The sequence below is a fragment of the Rhagoletis pomonella genome, unplaced genomic scaffold, assembly GCF_013731165.1.
Source record: "Rhagoletis pomonella isolate Grant_MI unplaced genomic scaffold, Rhpom_1.0 Rhpom_scaffold_00007, whole genome shotgun sequence".
NCBI classification, from domain to species: Eukaryota; Metazoa; Arthropoda; class Insecta; order Diptera; family Tephritidae; genus Rhagoletis; species Rhagoletis pomonella.
In genome coordinates this window covers 60519626-60537273 of record NW_023458561.1, presented here as the reverse complement: position 1 = coordinate 60537273, position 17648 = coordinate 60519626, and the positions used below count along the sequence as shown (strand labels likewise).

Here is a 17648-nt window from a genome sequence, read left to right as displayed (position 1 = left end):
AGTGTTGTTAGATGCAAATTGAAAATTAATTCAAAAGCAAAACTAAAAAGAGTGTAACCCAGTTGGAACTCAAAAATTCCACTCAATTATCGATTCGAGCTCAGTCTGAGATTTTAATTTTAACTGAGAAAATTAATAACTATATTTACTCGATCGACAACTTTAACTCAAACTTTATTTCTACTTTACTCAAACTGAAACTCAAAACCCAACTCAACTTCAATTCGGATCTCATACTCAAATTCATACTCAAACTTTAACTTAAATACAAACTCGCTTATAATCTAACTCAAACATTGTGAAACTGAAAGTCACAGAGATTGAGCATCTGAACTACTTTACTTAAAATTTAATTCACACTCAATTTCCAACTCACTTTTACTGGGAAACTCAAGCTCAACTTTAAACTCAATTTCTAAGTACACTCACTAAAGAACTGAGACTTAAACTGAAAGTCAAGTCAAGTGAAACTCTGTTAAGCTAAACTTGTACGTAAATCAATCAAATTTAAAACTAAAACTCCAAGAACCACCAGTCCCATCCCGCTAAGTTTAATTATAAGTTCTTATTCAAGATTATATAGAAAATAAATCTGTATATACTCAAATTCGAGGTTAAATTTCAAATTAAAATAAAAAACTCAAAACTTCAGCTCACACCCAAACTAAAAATACAACTCAAATTTAAACTCAAAATCCAGCTCAAACTAAAACTGCAAATTTAAATCAAAGTCAAATTCAGCATGTTGTGTTTAACCTTAACTTACGCCTAAAGTGTAAATTTAAATAGCAACTATACTCAAATTCTAACTCAAATTTCGAAATCAAGTATTAAACTCAAATCTAAATTGATTAAGTTAAGGTTTGAGTAAATTTTAACTTTAAATCCCTGTCAAACTCAAAATAAATTCATATTTAAGCTCAAAATCCCCTCTTATTAAAACTCGAAACTCACTCTAGCTCAAACTCGTGCTCGAAATCAAATTTAAACTCAACCTAAAAGACAAACTCAAATTATCCTTCAAACATGAATTTAATTTGTAACTAAATACACTACTCTTACTCAAATTTTAAAGTCAAATATAAAACTCTAACCTATTTAAACTCAAACTCAAACTTTAACTTCTACTCAAATTGAATTTCAAGCCCAAAATATCACTCGAAATCCAACTTAAACGTAAACTGAAGCTAAAGAATGAAATAAAATTTAAACTCGTGCTCACAATCAAATTAAGACTATAAATTAAACTCAAATTTTCACTCAAATTTAAATTTAAATTGTAACTGTACACTAATTCAAGCTCATACCTTTAAACCACATTACTGTCGTTCACGCTCCACTTTACTCCCTTTTTTAATATTCAATTTTCGAAAAAAGTGAAACTTCATAACTTTTTCCTATATTAATTCCAAGCTGCTGCATATTTGTTGCATAACTATACCACTGCGAACTGAAAACACATACATGCATAAGTACTAAGTACTCGCCCGGGGCTTGTTGGCGGTTCAGCGCACTTATTTGAACTTTTCGCTTTTATTTTATATTAGTTCACTATTTCCTGCACACCCAAACATACACAAATATACAAAAATATTTAAGTACCTACATATGTGCATATGACTATAAGTACTTGTGCAAAAGTTATCAAAAATAAAACAACAACAAAACCAAATAACTGCTAATGAGCGCCTAGCAATTGCACCCCAGTTAAGCCATTGTGGCAAGCAAAAAAAAAAAAACAGTACCTCAGCAATTGCGAGTTGTTTACGGCATGAAAAAAAATAAAAAATATTGGAGAAACCCTGGAAAAAAAAGACAGGCGCATATATGTACTACAAAATATTGCAAATTAGGCTAGCCATGCATAGTTATTTACAAGGAACTGGAAAAGTAAATGCAACTGTTTTTTTTTTTTCTTTTTGCGACTCCATCTTTTGCGGGGATTTAAATATGCCCAGCAGCCACATTGCAGAAAAAGTTTTATTTTCCTCTCGCTACCCTGCATTTGCGATTTAGTTATACATATACATATGCGGCATATTATTTTTCTTTTTAAGCATCCATTTATTTTATTTTTTTACTTGCTTTACTATTCAATGAAAAAAAATGCTAAAAGTGCCGCAGGCGGGTTTCGCTATCGCTGCGTTAAAGTAATTACTTATAACATGCAACAGCATGCAACAATTGCTACCAACAATAAATGTAGCGTAAATAAAATAAAACGCATACATTGCCACATTCCCTGCTACAGCGCTTAGTGTAACCGGAAATAACGCTAAATTTGCTGAAGGGGCGCTACAATTTTATTACATTGTGTAACGCGCCGTTGCTGCTTGCCATATGCTGCAACATGCAATAAAAGTGCCACTTAATATAACATGAAATTAAATTTTTTTTCTCGCACAGGCGATTTTTCAGTGAATTTCCGCGATTCAATTTCTATTTAACACACCGGTAATCACCAACTAAAAAATAATACTCATTTCAGCACTAAGAAGGAATCAAGAGGCCAAACAAGCAAGCAATGGAATTTACTTTTATTCCAAAACTTTCTACAACAACGCCGCAAATTTAATGCACCAACACGAATAATGCAATAAAACTGCATTAAACACTAGCATTCTACTCGCTCTGCTCCATATAATTAAATTCTATTACATTTCCGGCTCGAACGCAAGAATGTCAGAGGAAACTAACTCAAGAAAATGGAAACTTTAGCAATTTGCTGTGGCAAGCGGAGAAGTTCTAATCGCGACAAAGACATTCCAATCCATACACACACATACAACTATATATGTATGTATGTACATTTTACCGATTAACATTTACTCGTGACGACCAACAGTCATTTCCTGGGCAGGATATACATACATACGCCAAAGACATAAATATCTATTAGCTCGGTCATATTATGCTAAAAGCAAGTTAAAAGCTTTGTGCGTAAATGAAAATGCGAATGCATTATGGCTAAACGGAGGCACTTTGCCACAATGCCACACTGCCACACTGACACGCTGACATTTCGAGGCCACACACATAAATTGCGGTTAGCGCGAAAGACGTGCGTGCCGCTGTTGCAACTGCTGTCTTAAGATTTTCATAGCACATGCGGCTGTATGCATATTTGTATTATGGAGTTGTGGTTGGGGTGAGCATTTCCGGCGCAAGCATAAATAAATGTCACAAGGAAGCTAGGCAGTTAAGCGATTGCTACCCAAATACGTGGGGTGAGAATGTTGGTCAATAAAGGCATTTGAAGTTTGTAGGAATTTACTTTGAACTAGAATGTTGTGTTAGTTTATAGATCGGGAGTTGTTAAGAATTAAATTGGCAAAATAAAAAATAAAATGTGCAATAATTGGAACTCTTTCTTGAGCTGACTTATTTTCGATTTCGCATTGTTGACATTTGTGGCATCATTATTTTATTACTGAAAATACCTACCCGTTTTTCTTAATAAATTCGACTAAGTCCCCTTAAATATGAACGATTTACGAAGATAATTAAATATAGTGCAGTTGTTTTGAAGATAAGGTGTTCCAACAAGAATGCACGTTTTAATTGTGAAACAATAGTCATAAATAGTTTACATCAAGCGTTATTGATATTTTAATATACTTTATTTAATAGACAGCAATTAAAAGTGGAAAATAATATATGCGAAAAATGGCCGCCCTGACTTGGTTGACAGACGATATTTTAACATAATTTCTATCATTGTTTTGCTATTAACCATATTTTCTCACAGTAAATATCTTATTTCCAACTTAGCAGGAATATCGATAACGTCTGCGGCAATTCATAACTATCGATTAAGAAATAGAATGTTTCCTGCTTTCGGTATTTATCTAATAAAGTAGAATATAAATTATATCTTACTGTTAACACCATACGACAGTAAATTTTACATGCGGAATAATGTAGTGAAAGTAGGAACCAGATATAGTGTAACTACCCTGCAGTGAAAAATTATCAATTGTTAAGCTAACTAGTTAGCTTTTTGGCGAGATTTCGATTAATACCTCACTTTTAATTAGCTATGACAAAACCAACTTAAAGTGAATTGTAAAGTCGTGCAGGAGTCATGCAGACGCAATCGGGAGTTGGTTTTCTTTACAAGTTTCTATTAAATATCCTCATACAAAAATTACTTTCAATACACTTTTTTTCTGAACTTCGCAGATTCTTTTTCATATTCAGGACAAATAAAAGGAAGATCGAAATTTTATACTATCATTTTGAAGTAATGTCTGACGGTGTTCGAATATGGGGCCACCCAGAGCAGAATATGTAAACAAATATGAAATGTAATAAAATAAAGTAAATAAATAAGTAAATAAAAAAGTAAAAAAACAAAAAAATATTTTGTTTTTCTTATTAATATTTTATGTCCAAAAGTAGTTAGCTACAAGTTAGTTGACATGTAATGCAGAGGTATCCAGGTCTGACTTTTTTGCGGCCATCGCCCCACAAAAGTAGTTAGCTTTTTTCGAACAAAATACACAGTTAATAGTTAGCACTAGTGTTCGCGTAAACAGACTAAAGTTAGGTATAAGCTAACGTCACTCCCTGCAGGGTACGTTAAAAATATGGTTTATTTATAAAACATTCAAAAAAAATTAAGAGCAATACAGAATAACAATAAGGGTAGCCAATGAAAAAGAAAATTTTATAACTTTAGGAAAATTTAGTCTTTTGAACCACAAGGATGAATAAGTATTGAAAATGTGCTCTTAACAAATATGTATATAATTTTATATATTTTTAAATACTAATTCCACATTGTGCTCTAAGATATTTAAGGCATTAAATTCTAGAGAATTTTCTCTTTTACTGGATGCCTTTATTTTTATTTTTCTTTTTTTATTGCTCCGAATGTTTTTCATACTTTTTTTTAATTAATCACATCCTGGGGTTTCAAATTCCTTTTAAGAAAAATCTTGATGCCAGAGAAGAAAATTAAAAACGCAGTTGTACAATATGTGGACCCTTGTTTCACGAGAATTTCGATTTTTTAATGTGCGAAATTTTCTGTCGCATGATGTAATAGTCGTAGCTCAGTAATACTCTAGCATTGTTTGGGCTGTTATTGCCATTAAATATCCAGTATAGTCGATTTCGTTGCTGAATTTTTATCAAAGCTGTATAGGCAACTATAAAATATACTTCGTCGATAAGGATGATGAAAAATCTTAGGTTGAAAAATCTGTGCTTACGACAACATGATGTTGAACAAAATGAGAACGAAACTTTCGGTAACGTTTTCAAAGAGGATCAAATAAGAACAAAAGAAAAATCGTTTCAGTGAGAACCACGATTTTTAATTCTAAGCCAGAGAAAATCCAAAGCATTTCAACCTCTACATCGTTTATCATTCGGGTTAGCTATTATTCTATGCAAGAAAAGACACGAGTCTTATGTTTCTCGTTGACTTAATATCTCTCCGCTCGTTTTGATTAATTTAAATATTCAAACGTTTCAAACAAATGAACACTATGTGAAAAATTTTGTTCTTTGCGAGTAGTTCAGAGAAAATTTCGTTCTTTGTCAAAAAGTTGCTGAGACTTTAGTTCTCAAATTGTTATTCTACAGCGTTTTGTTCTTATATAATTCCTATCGAGAACGTTCTCGACAATTTTGTTCTCATTTTGGTTTTGGTTTTAAAGATTCCTGGGAACAAAACTATGAGAACGACTTTTAGTTTCGATCACACATTTTCTTCTTGGGCACTGCTTTTTATATCGGATGTCTTAATATCGATAATTTTATTTTTTTTTAATGCATTTAGTTACGAATTTAAATAAGTTTAAACAAATTTTGTGTCTGCCTTGGTTCCCGGATCGGTGTCTGAAAGAGATAACCTCGTAACCCACAAGAAAATATATGTACATGCATACTTCTCTAAAAATTTTCAAGTAAAATATAACATACGCGTCACAAACTTTATTTCTTACGACTATATCGCTTATTTATTTAAATAGTGTCATAATCCAAAAAATACAAAAATTTAGTTAAGTTTGCAGACTTAGCTGTCATCGATGATGTTGATGCTGACCTTGTAAATCGCTAGTTAGAAAATTTTGTTATTGAAATTACATAGTTCGAATTACCATCAGTGATGGCAGTTAAGTTCCAGAGGGGTTCTAATATCAAAAAGTAGTTTTTGTGGAAAGTTTTTTTGAATTTCAGATAGGTTGTATTGAATATAAGCCCTCGATGAATTTATTTTTACAATGGGAGTACATGTGTGTGAATTCCAAACTGTAAAGCCGTTTATCTCGAATTTTGCTTTTTTATGACACTATTACTGTAATTAAATTAACTACCGAAGATGCATACAAAAAATTTTGTAATTTTCTTTTCTTTGATTGTTAAAAACATCCTCTGATGGCGTAAATAACCCTTCTTGACTTCTACGAATTTTCTATCGATTATTTCTTACAGAAAAGTATAGCGTTATTCAAAATTTCCTCAATAATATATGTATTTTGCTTCCGTAATTAAATGCAAATGTCTAATTCTTCATCCTTGTTTTCTCTCTTCCAGCTGCACGATGATTTAGAGAAGGATCCCGATTACTCTGGTTCCGGCTTTGGTCCTGATGACGAAGACTCATCCACCGATTTGCAGCATTCGCATCGTGGAATTAATTCACAAACACAATCGGGTAAACATAATACGAACGCCAATAACAACGACGACGACGACGACGATCTCATCTCGAGTAGAACTCATCATCAAACGAATAGTGGCACAATCATTGGCAGCAATAGCGGCAGCAATTCAGGCATCATCGGTGGCAATAGTGGTAGCAACACTGGCCTCAATACAATTGGTAAAAATCATAGCGCATACGCATATACGCATACATACATACATTCATATAAATACATACTTCACACTCATGCCATTTTACCATCTATTTTCGCGTTTACGCATAACTTTCACACTCACGCTCACTCTCATACTCACTAACACCACTACCGCCCCCCGAACTCGTTCACATTTAACACACCCACTCGTACTTACTATGCTTTAAATATACATACATATATAAAAAATAAAAACGTTCGTTGAATGAACGCCACTTTTTGCGAAAATTATTATTATTGTACCTTCACTGCCCTTTCGCTCTCACATGAATTACATACATGCATATGTACCTTCACTATCAAAAGACATTAATTCAATCAAATCAATATCATTGCCATCGTTCATATCAACAGCCACAACGACGAAGCAAGCGTCTTCATCCACAACCACAAATCAGAACACTCCCACCACCACCACCACCACCACATCCACCTCATCCACAAGTTCTGCGACGGCGAGCAAAAATCGCGGCTCATCCTTATACCCCAACCAAGTCCATAAAACCCACTCACCCGCAACACCCCATTACCCTGCAGGCGGCGTTGCGCACACAGACGACGAAGATTTCGATCTCGGCGAAGGTGGTGATGACGTGGACGACGACAAGCAACAAATTGGCGGCGGCGGTGGCGGCGGCGACGACGGTGGCGACGGTGGCTTGTTTGCCGGCAGCGGTGACGGCGGTTTCATCGATCGCACTGACGACGATGACGATCACACCGGCGATGTGGATGAGGACGATCAAGAGGATCTCATTGAGCGTCCACATCAGCGTCAGCACGAGTTGGGCGGCAGCAAGCCAACGTCGAACGTTGACAGCAGCACTTCAAGCAGCACCACCTCTTCCACCTCATCATCATCATCATCCTCCACTACTGGCAGCAGCAGCAGCGATAGCAATGATCGCAAGCAGATCTTGAGCGCTAATGGCGACGAGGACGATGAGCGTGTGGCCGAGCTTGATGAAGATGAAGGCGACGACGATGAATTCGATGAAAACTATGATGAGGATAACAAGGGCGATGATGAGGACGACCACGATGATCACGATGATCACGATGCCCATGCGCACGAAGAAGATGAGAATACCGAAGTGTACATCGATGGCACGGAACCGAATGCCAAGGGCGGCAGCGTCAGCCAGGATAACGAACGTCAGTGCCTTTACTTTGTTTTTTTCCATATCTTTTTCCTTTTATTCTATTATTCTATTAGCCTGGTTTGCAATTTATTTATGTAATTTGGTCCAAATTTGGTTGCTTTTCTTATTGGCTAATTTTTATGAAATCTTTTTTTGTTGGTTATTTCTTATTCGATTTTTATTTATATGTTTTCTTGTATCTTGTGTTTGTTTGTGTTTGTATTGCTCACGCTTGCGCAGCGCTGTTTTTTTTTCATATTTAAATTTACTGCGTTTTGTTTTACATTTTCGAGATTCAATTACACGTATGCACATTTAAGCATTTTGGCCTTCAAGGCGCATGTTGCAATTTTGGTTTATCATTTAGCAAAATTCATTGGCTTTATGTTTGTTTTTGTAGTTTGTGTTAATGTTTATTTTGGGAAAAATTTAGTTGGTTTTTAGGTTTTTTAAAGAAAAAGAAAAAACGAATATAAAATTTGTTCAGAGCCAGAATGAAAAGGGTACAAATTTACAATCCTTAGATACCATTCCATTTATTTGCACCGAAAATGGGAGTGGCTTCAAGTGATGCGACTCTTAACTTATAACATGTCCCCACCAAAAAGTTAACCATCTCAAATCGAACTTAACCACATCACATCACATCAACTGTCCACACTGCAGTTTGAGGTTTATAAAGCAGTATAAATGTAGAGACAGGGTTCGAACCTCAAAAATCGATTCAGGACTAAAAATCTGAGCAAAAACGAATTTTCCGTACTAGTTTGAATTTTTTATTTTCGTTTCTGACATTAATTGCACTGGTCTACAAGGGTTTTGCGAATAAGACGGGACCTGGTGTTTCCGAACGGATTTTTCGTGCTGAACACGAATCTGGGGTCCAAAACTTCCCATCACGTCACGTTTTCGAGAAAAAAGGGGTTGAAACCCCTAAAAACAGCGTTTTTGGACATTTTCGAAAAATTGTAGAGCCGAACCCTAACGTGCTACAAACTTTGTATATGTCAGAAATTAAAGGCTAAATCGTGCCCTTTCGAATGAGCCCTATGCCGAATTAATCGCATGCACCCTTAGATCAGGGGGTGTATTTGTGTCTAGGAGTCCAGGGAAAATTGATCGCAGAAAGAATTTCATCTTATTTAAAAAAAAAAAATTTTTAAATCTAACTGCAGATTCGTAATCAGCGACTTTTAATATAGTTAAAACCTTGGCATTATTAATTTTCTATGATCGTTTAAGATTAAATTCTTTCTGTGATCAATTTTTCCTGCACCCCTAAACACAAATACACCCCCTGCTTTAAGGGTGCACGCGATCAATTCGGCATAGGGCTCATTCGAAAGGGCACGGTTTAGCCTTTAATTTCTGATATATGCAAAATTTGTACCACGTCAGGGTTCAGCTCTATAATTTTTCGAAAATGGCCAAAAACGCTGTTTTTAGGGGTTTCAACCCCTTTTTTCTCGAAAACGTGACGTGATGGGACATTTTTGACCCCGGATTCGTGTTCAGCACGAAAAATCCGTTCAGAAACACCAGGTCCCGTCTTATTCGCAGAAAAAAAGTTGAAATTTGTAGACCAGTGTTGTTTGACTTAAATATTTTCTATTCATGCAAAAATAAGAACGCGAGGCAATGTAAGGATAATATGTTACATATATAGGTAATATTTAGCATTTTCTATAAAGTAGAACGTTTCTAACACTTAATTTTTTAAAGAGCAATAGGATCTAAATCTTTTCTACTTTATATAAATTTTGTTCTACATATATTTTTTTTACAACTGAAGTATAGTTCTGCATCTGCCAATTTCTACAGCCATACATCAAAAAATAACGAAGTTACTTTATTGACGCATTGCTATGAAAGAGTTACTTTTTAGCAGTGAGATTTGGCTAACATTCAATTTTTTTACTGAAACCGGTGGTGAACACTCCAAAAACGGCCCCAAGAGGGGCATAACATGAATGAAAAAAACGGAATAGATTTGAAGTTAAGCGGAGTAGAGGAGTAGATTTCAAATTTTTTCAAAAACCGGAGTAAATCTAATCTGATCTTAATTAAGTGAAAACACTAGTAAGGAACGATTTTTTTACATTTTAACACAGGGTTGTATCAGACTTTCGACGTGGTTTCGAGTTGGTTAGCTTTTAACCATCTCAGTGAAATGGTTAAGTGCTGTCATTTTTATATGGCGAAACTACGCTAAATGAAGTAATGAAGTGGGATATCGGGATAACCAACTCAACAGTCATAACTACGTGGTTAGCTCCGGTGGCGACATGGTATAAGGGGAGCTTTGTAGAGAGGGCTTTAGCAAAGGCAAATTGTTATCATCTAGGAAAAAGGACAAGCTAGGCTCCCAACTCCCACCACCAGCTCTGTTACGCATATACGATGTGCTTAAAATGGCATTTTCGAATGAAAAATGGAGAGATACGTCCAGGCGAGCACAAAACAATGGTACAGAGATGGCGCTACGACCCCTAAGATTGAAGCTTTCAGTGATATTGGCAACCTTTCTAAACATCTTCCAAGCGGAAGTCTTTGCTATTAGTCTGCGCGCAGAGATTAACCTCATAGCATTTGCCCAAGTGAGGGGGGATTCTTTCGTTAATCAGGCAGCTCTTTTGGCTCTCTCAGGCATCTCTTTTGGCCCTCTCACACTCAGTGGTCCTGAAGTGTATTGAGAAGCTTAAAGCTCAGGCTGAAAGAAAACTCAATCCCACTGTTATTGGTACCAGACCGCGCAGGAGTCGAAGGAAATGAGGAAGGTGATCAGTAAGCCAGAATGGCTGCTGCCTCGACGCCGACAGGACCTGAGGAAAATATCATACTGAGGACACTGCATTGGTAAAAAAACCATGAGTCTTCGTCAAGCTATGACCTTACTAGGGGGTGCAACCTAAACAGTTACAAGTTACTCATAAACCTCCCCAAGTTAAGGCAAAGAATTATTATAGGTTTTTAACGGGTCATTGCTGGATAAAAGCCCACTGGTAGAAGCTAGGAATTTGGTCAAATGATCTTTTTTCGATTTTGTGACTCTGCCAAAAATAGATATTTGCATTTCCTCCTGTAGTGTGAGGTCGTTTCACGGGGAAGGGAGAGGTGCACAGGACGTATATGGCTTAGAGAAGAGCACATACACTCTATACCCCAGGAAGTTATTCTGAAATTTAAATAGCCTTTAGGCTAGAATCTTTTTGTAGCCAAATTTAAAAAACTAAATCTTAATTTTAGAACTGTAATCTCATTAAGGGCTCGTCTACCAAGAGGAATCAAAGTATGGGAAAATACTAAAGTATAGACTTCAAAAGGGCATAGTTCTCTTCAAACCTCTGTTAAAAAAAAAATCTCGTGGGATACTTACTAAGATTCGTTGGTAGTGTTTTCTAGAGCTATACTGATGTTCAATAAGCTACACAGAATAACCTTCCTAGACTCTATGACACTTTAAGTCCCATATCCCAGTTTATTTCTCTCAGTAACTGTTCAAATCAGATCATTCGGATAGTATGACCTAACTAAGACTATTTCTGCTCTGAATTCAAATTTCCTTGGAAGTATTAACCATCCTCAGAGCCTTAAGATTCCTATAGAAATAGTTTGGTAGCATCAAAAATTGCTCACGACCTCATATGGCACCACTTGGGATTTCGTTCGCGCTCTTTTTATTCATTGAGGGGACTATGTGTAGTGATAATAATCGACTAAAGAATGATTTGTCCAAAGTTTGTCTGTCCCTTGAATGTAAAAAAAATTATCGAAATTACTAACTGAAAACAGCAATATCAGCCCAAATCAGAAATCTATTCTATCTAAATATTTAGCCAAACCCAGCTTGCCTCTCGGCCAGCATGAATTTGTGTAGGTGAACATTCTTTATACGTAGGTAGAATCGAAACTTCGTACAAAGTATACTATTTAAATTGAACGTTTAAACGTAGTTGAACTGGTAGACCAGCCACCTCCTCCCCGAAAGTGGCATCCTTCCCAATTACTATTTATCCACAATAATGCCTACTTTGCAGCAACTAATACTGTTTACAATGCGTCTTAGCAAACATTGTTCAGCCGCAAAATCACTTATACTTAGTATGTAGTTTACGACGGACACAAGTACGTAAATATTAGACTGACAAACATTGCGCCTTTGGATAGGCAACAAATATTTGTAGACTTGCTGTGAGGCCAACAGAGCAAAGAGGCAAACAAGCTATTGAAATTGATTTTAATTGATATTAAGTACATAGAAACTAGTAAATTGTACTCCGAGCGTAGATATAATAGTAATTGGAATTTCTTAAAAGCCTGATAATATGCAGCAGTAACTGTGAATTCATATTTTTTAAATTTTTGATACTTTAAGTGGTAATGAATTATTAGGAGTTAATAGTTAGGTTATAAAAAGTTTTAAATTCAAAATATATGTAAAAGAATTACTTTAAATGCAAAATTTCAAACTGATTCGAAACAGTTTATGATTTTTTAATTAATGATTTAAATTGTTTTTATTGCCATTTTAGTTAAAGCTTAACAGTTTTTTTCTTAACTTTTGTTGAATTTTCTGTAAATAATTATAATTTAAATTTTTTTATATTTTTTATGCATCTCAGTTTTGGCTATATTTCCCGTTGACAAATAGTATTTTGATTTTAAATTTTCAATATAATTTCGAAACTGACAAGCTGGCGTTCTAAATAATAATAACAAAAACCGGCAGTGATGAAAGTGTGCAATTAAAAATATATATTTATAAAAATTATTCTCCAACGTAACAGCAATCCAACCCAAATAAGCCACATATCACAATTCAAGCGTCAACACACATGCGACAAACTGTGTTTAACCAAAAATCAGAAAAGAAATTAAATTTCATCATCTCAGCTGCCTGCGCAAAATTAAGCATAAACCATTTTTGTGTTGTCCTGAATTTATTAACTATTACGAGCATACATACATACAGTGACTCAAACAAATGGCCACGTGTTGGTTTTCATAAATATTCCTAATGTATTTCGAGCTAAATTTTTTTTTTTTTTGCTATAAAAAAGTACCGTCCAGGCTTTAACCAAAAACATACAGATAAATCCCAGATTCAAACTTTATAAAAAAAAATTAGAAAATTCTACAAATTTTCGTCAAAATTTCAACTTTTTAATCTAAATATTCAAAACACACTTCCGTATGCAGTTCTATAGCTCCAACAATGCAACAATGTAAGTCCAATGAAGTGCAAGTTTCACACGGCTAAAAGAAATCCCGTTGGTTTTTGAGAATTTTTTTTTGTGACGAAAATTTTTAGAATTTTCCTAAATTTTTTATGAAGTTTGAATCTGTGACTTACATGTTTTTGTCTAAAGCTTGGACGGTTTTTTTTATAGAAAAATAACAAAAAACTTTAACTCGAAATGCATTACATTTTAATTAAAAAAATCAACACGTAGTCTTTTGTTTGAGTCATCACTGTATGTACGTCTGGTAATGACGTCTTTTGACTTAGACTGTATGCAGTCACTCGCACACAAACTAAACTAAACTACACACCCACAATCGAGCGCATTTTTAATAAGTGCAAACACATGCAAAGAAATAAAAATGTTTATGCTCATATTTACCCGGAAAAAAAGAAAATCATCAAAGGCAATCATTTTGCCTCAGTGTTACACGTTTATCTGTTTACACAATCACTTGTCCGTTCACGCTTTGCGCCTAAATTCATGCAACACTTTGTCATTTCATTTGATAACATAATTCAGTGGACGACAGAGTGTTTTGTAATTACTCAAGTAAATCTCATTAATACATACCAATATATTTACATACGTACGTACATGTTTGCTTAGAAATTACACAACAAAAGTATTCAACACGTTAATCCAATCGAAACAGTCGTTCATCACGAAAGCATCGCATCGTTCTTCTACCATCCTCACTCAATTCACGCATTCATTAGTCCGTTTTCGTGTCTGTATGTGTGTTTGTGTGCGTTATCGTTCCTGTTTTCATTTCATTAGCGTCTTTTACGGCGCAGCCAAAATTAATTGCAGTTTCATGTGAAGTCATATGTAGTACATAGTCTTCGTAATTGTAGCGCATACTGTAGTTAGCTCGAAATCAAATATTCATTTGTTGCTGTAGTAAGTTGAGAATTGTAGTTTTTGTAGTAGCTGTTTGCATACTATAGTTGAACAAATTGGTTTAAGTAGGATTTATTATTAATTTTAATTTTTGCATGCCAAAACTATAAACAATTTATATAATTTACGCCTAAAACTATATGTTAGCTAATTATACATTATTTTGTTTTTGATTCTAAAACAAATTACATTCAACTGACGAAATGTTATTGTAGTTACATAATTTGTAATTCAATTATGGCTGTTCAATGGCGCCTGAAATAATATGGCATACTTTTAGGCGCATAACTGAATTTTAAGTGATATCTCACATAAATTTAAATACATATTTAACTGCCCTAACTACTTTAACACATGTACAACTAATGAGAATGGCACATTTATAGTTGATTTAAAATGCAGGAAAATTAGTTTTGAATTTGTATTGTTAAAATGCAAATGTGCCCTAAAAGTATGCAGTGAAACACGATGTGAACATAATTGTTAAGTGCACAAGTACAGCATTGATTTTACAGCGAAAACAATCGGCAGCTAAAGGTAAGTGGCAACATTACATTTACATATCGGTGTGTAATTATTGCTGAAATATGCATATGTCATGCGTATATATGTTTATATTAGGGTGCACCACTTTTTGCATAAAAAGGGGACTTTTTTCATAGGAAATAAAAAAATTTATTTTATTTTAAAACTTACGCCGAAATATTTTAGGGCCTATTTGAAAACACCTCCAAATCGGATTTTTATAAATGAAATTTGTTTTAAAAAATTTTTTTTTCTAAAAAATATAACCTCAGATATTAGAAGAGTTTAGGCTTAAAGAGTCGGTATATAAATGTTTAAGAATTTATCAACGGAATCAAAACAATGAGATTTTTGGAGATACATACATATTTTCAAACCGGTCCAGCTCACGTAACTTTAATATTTTTTCGACATATTTTGCCGGAAGTGCTTACCAATCGAGATTCACCACCTACCCTCTAGTTTACGGAACACGTTACTTTGACCTGGGCATGTCATTGGAGGTAAGCGAGAAATTTTAAAACTGCAGGTGGGTCAACGAGAAAGTGAAAAATTTTTGTCTTAAGGCATTGTATTTAATTTTGCGAATGCACCTATTGCCTTAATAACAGAATAAATTTTGTTATGCAGATATACATATAAAATTAAAAAATAACAAAGTGCTAGTTTAAAGTTCTCGCAAATACCCATTGATTTTTGTCGATTGTTTGTGCTGAGGCTCTCACGCATTTTCTTCTGTACAAAGAATGTTCGAAAATTTTTGTAAATACCAAATTTGTTTCTAACTAGAAATTATAATTAAAAAAATAGCAACTTCTCTCTCTTGAATTTTTAAAATTTTTGCACAAAGTTTGGATTTATATGGTGTTTTTTTAAATAATGAGCTAAAATTTTATAAAAATCTATTAAAAATAAAACGAACAAAAGAAAAATATTCCTTACATGTCGCGTTTCTACTAAATAATTTGACGATAGGTCTACATATATATTGGAGTGTTTATGGCGGGACTTTGCTGGCTATTACCAGACGGGGAACTAAAGCAAAAATCCGAATGAATGTAAAACATACGTACTACGCTATTGAGTGAAACATGAGAGGCAAAAATAACAGTTACATCAATGAATACCTTTGTATACAATATGACTGTCGCTTTTGATTGTGCTACTTTTACATCCAGAATTTTATTGTTTGTATATGCATACACACGTTTGTAGCATATGTATGTATGTATATGAATGTCCTTGCCTATCAGGCAAAAGTGCACATCATTAGTTATCAAAAGAATTGCGAAATCTTTAATACTCAAACGCAAGTAAATGGATTTGTGTCAATTTGTGCAAAAGTATACCTATTGTTTACAAAAATTTCACTGTTAAACAATGTGTGTATGTAATATGTGCAATAGGGTGGTCCAAAAATGCATGTAAAAAAGTAAAGTCGAAATTTGTATGCTCTCACCACCTAGGATTGTTCTATACCGAAAAAATTGTACCCATATTTTTTATTTTGAAATCAAAAAATATTTAGAGGTCGCTCAAAGCGCCCAAATTTTCCATGTATGTATTTTATATTGAGAAAACCCCAATTTTCGTAGAAATGGTATAGAATAGTTAAAAATTAATAATTACCTACCAGAAAACTCTGTTTATCTGTAGAAAATTCCAAGTAATAAATAAAAACCCCCGAAAATGCAATGGGGCGACCAATAAAAATCGTCAGTATTAAAAAAAAAATGGTTAAATAAACAAATGGGTTGCGATTACTGAAAGTCTCCTGAAGAGAACCAGAGTTTTCCGATCGAAAAATATTGATTTTCAAAAATTATATACCATTTCTACGAAAAATTTTATTTCTCACATATAAAAATACATGGAAAACTTTGAGCGCTTTGAGCGAGCGCTAAGTATTTTTTTATTTCAAAATAAAAAAGTAGGGACATAATTTTGTTCGATATAGAACTATCCTAGGCGATGAGAGCATTGCAATTCCGACTTTACTATTTTTGGACCACCCTAATGTGCAATCAACTGGCGACAATAACAATGTCATCAAACACATCAGCAAGCAGCAATGAAATGAGTAAACAACAGCGACAGCAATAATGCCTACGCTTTGTCGGTAATTTGAACAGCAAATTAGAGAGAAGGGATTGTCGTATGTAGTGCGTCAGCAGATAGCGGTAAAAATCCTGACATTCAATCGATAAAAGGGAAATGCGAGTAACTAACTGAAAAACGACGAATACAAATACATACATATACATATGAATAAATAAACAAAACATAGGATGCTGCGTGAAAGAAACGAATAGTAACAAAATGTTAATTATGTATGTAATTAATATATGTACACAAATATGTAAGGATGTAAAGGAATACGTAGAAATGCTGTACGAGATGACGTGAGTAGAAGAAAATCAAAAGCAAACGTGACGATAGCTACCGGCGACAATTTAAGGTTATTGCAACAAAAAGTTTTACAAACAAATACAGAATTCCTTCACAGACATTCGATTTCATTGTTGCATGCTTTTGACGCCATTCGATATAAGCTATTTGCACTAAAATTTTACGACATGCGCATGCATATACGCAGCTCATAGAATGAATGGCTGCGGAGCATAAGTACATGTAAATACATACATATATGTATGTACTTGTGTGAAATATGACCTTACTGTTAGTTAGTAAAAATTACTAAAACAACGCATGGAGTATTTCACTTTATGCAAATACATAAATAGCTTTATGCTTATTACACCAAATCAAAAATTTACCAGATATTAACAATGGTTAAAAAAATACTAGCAAATTTACATAAATATGTAGTACGTAAACTAAATTCCACATTTGTATGTATTAATAACAATTCAATATCTACAGTTGTCCGCAAAATATTGGGGCGCCATTTTGACCATTTTTGACTATTTTTCTTTTGTTTGCTTAATATGCATTCATTTTTT

The 17648-nt window shown here is 34.1% G+C and overlaps 1 protein-coding gene across 1 annotated transcript in view; it reads left to right on the top strand.

The window, feature by feature from the left end:
* Nucleotides 1-17648, top strand: part of LOC118743930 (syndecan-like) — a 132106-nt gene that overhangs the window by 92876 nt on the left and 21582 nt on the right. The window contains exons 3-4 of the mRNA XM_036476690.1: nucleotides 6547-6835; nucleotides 7410-8027. Of these exons, the coding sequence (XP_036332583.1) occupies nucleotides 6547-6835; nucleotides 7410-8027 (907 nt within the window). The remainder of the gene's footprint in view (nucleotides 1-6546; nucleotides 6836-7409; nucleotides 8028-17648) is intronic.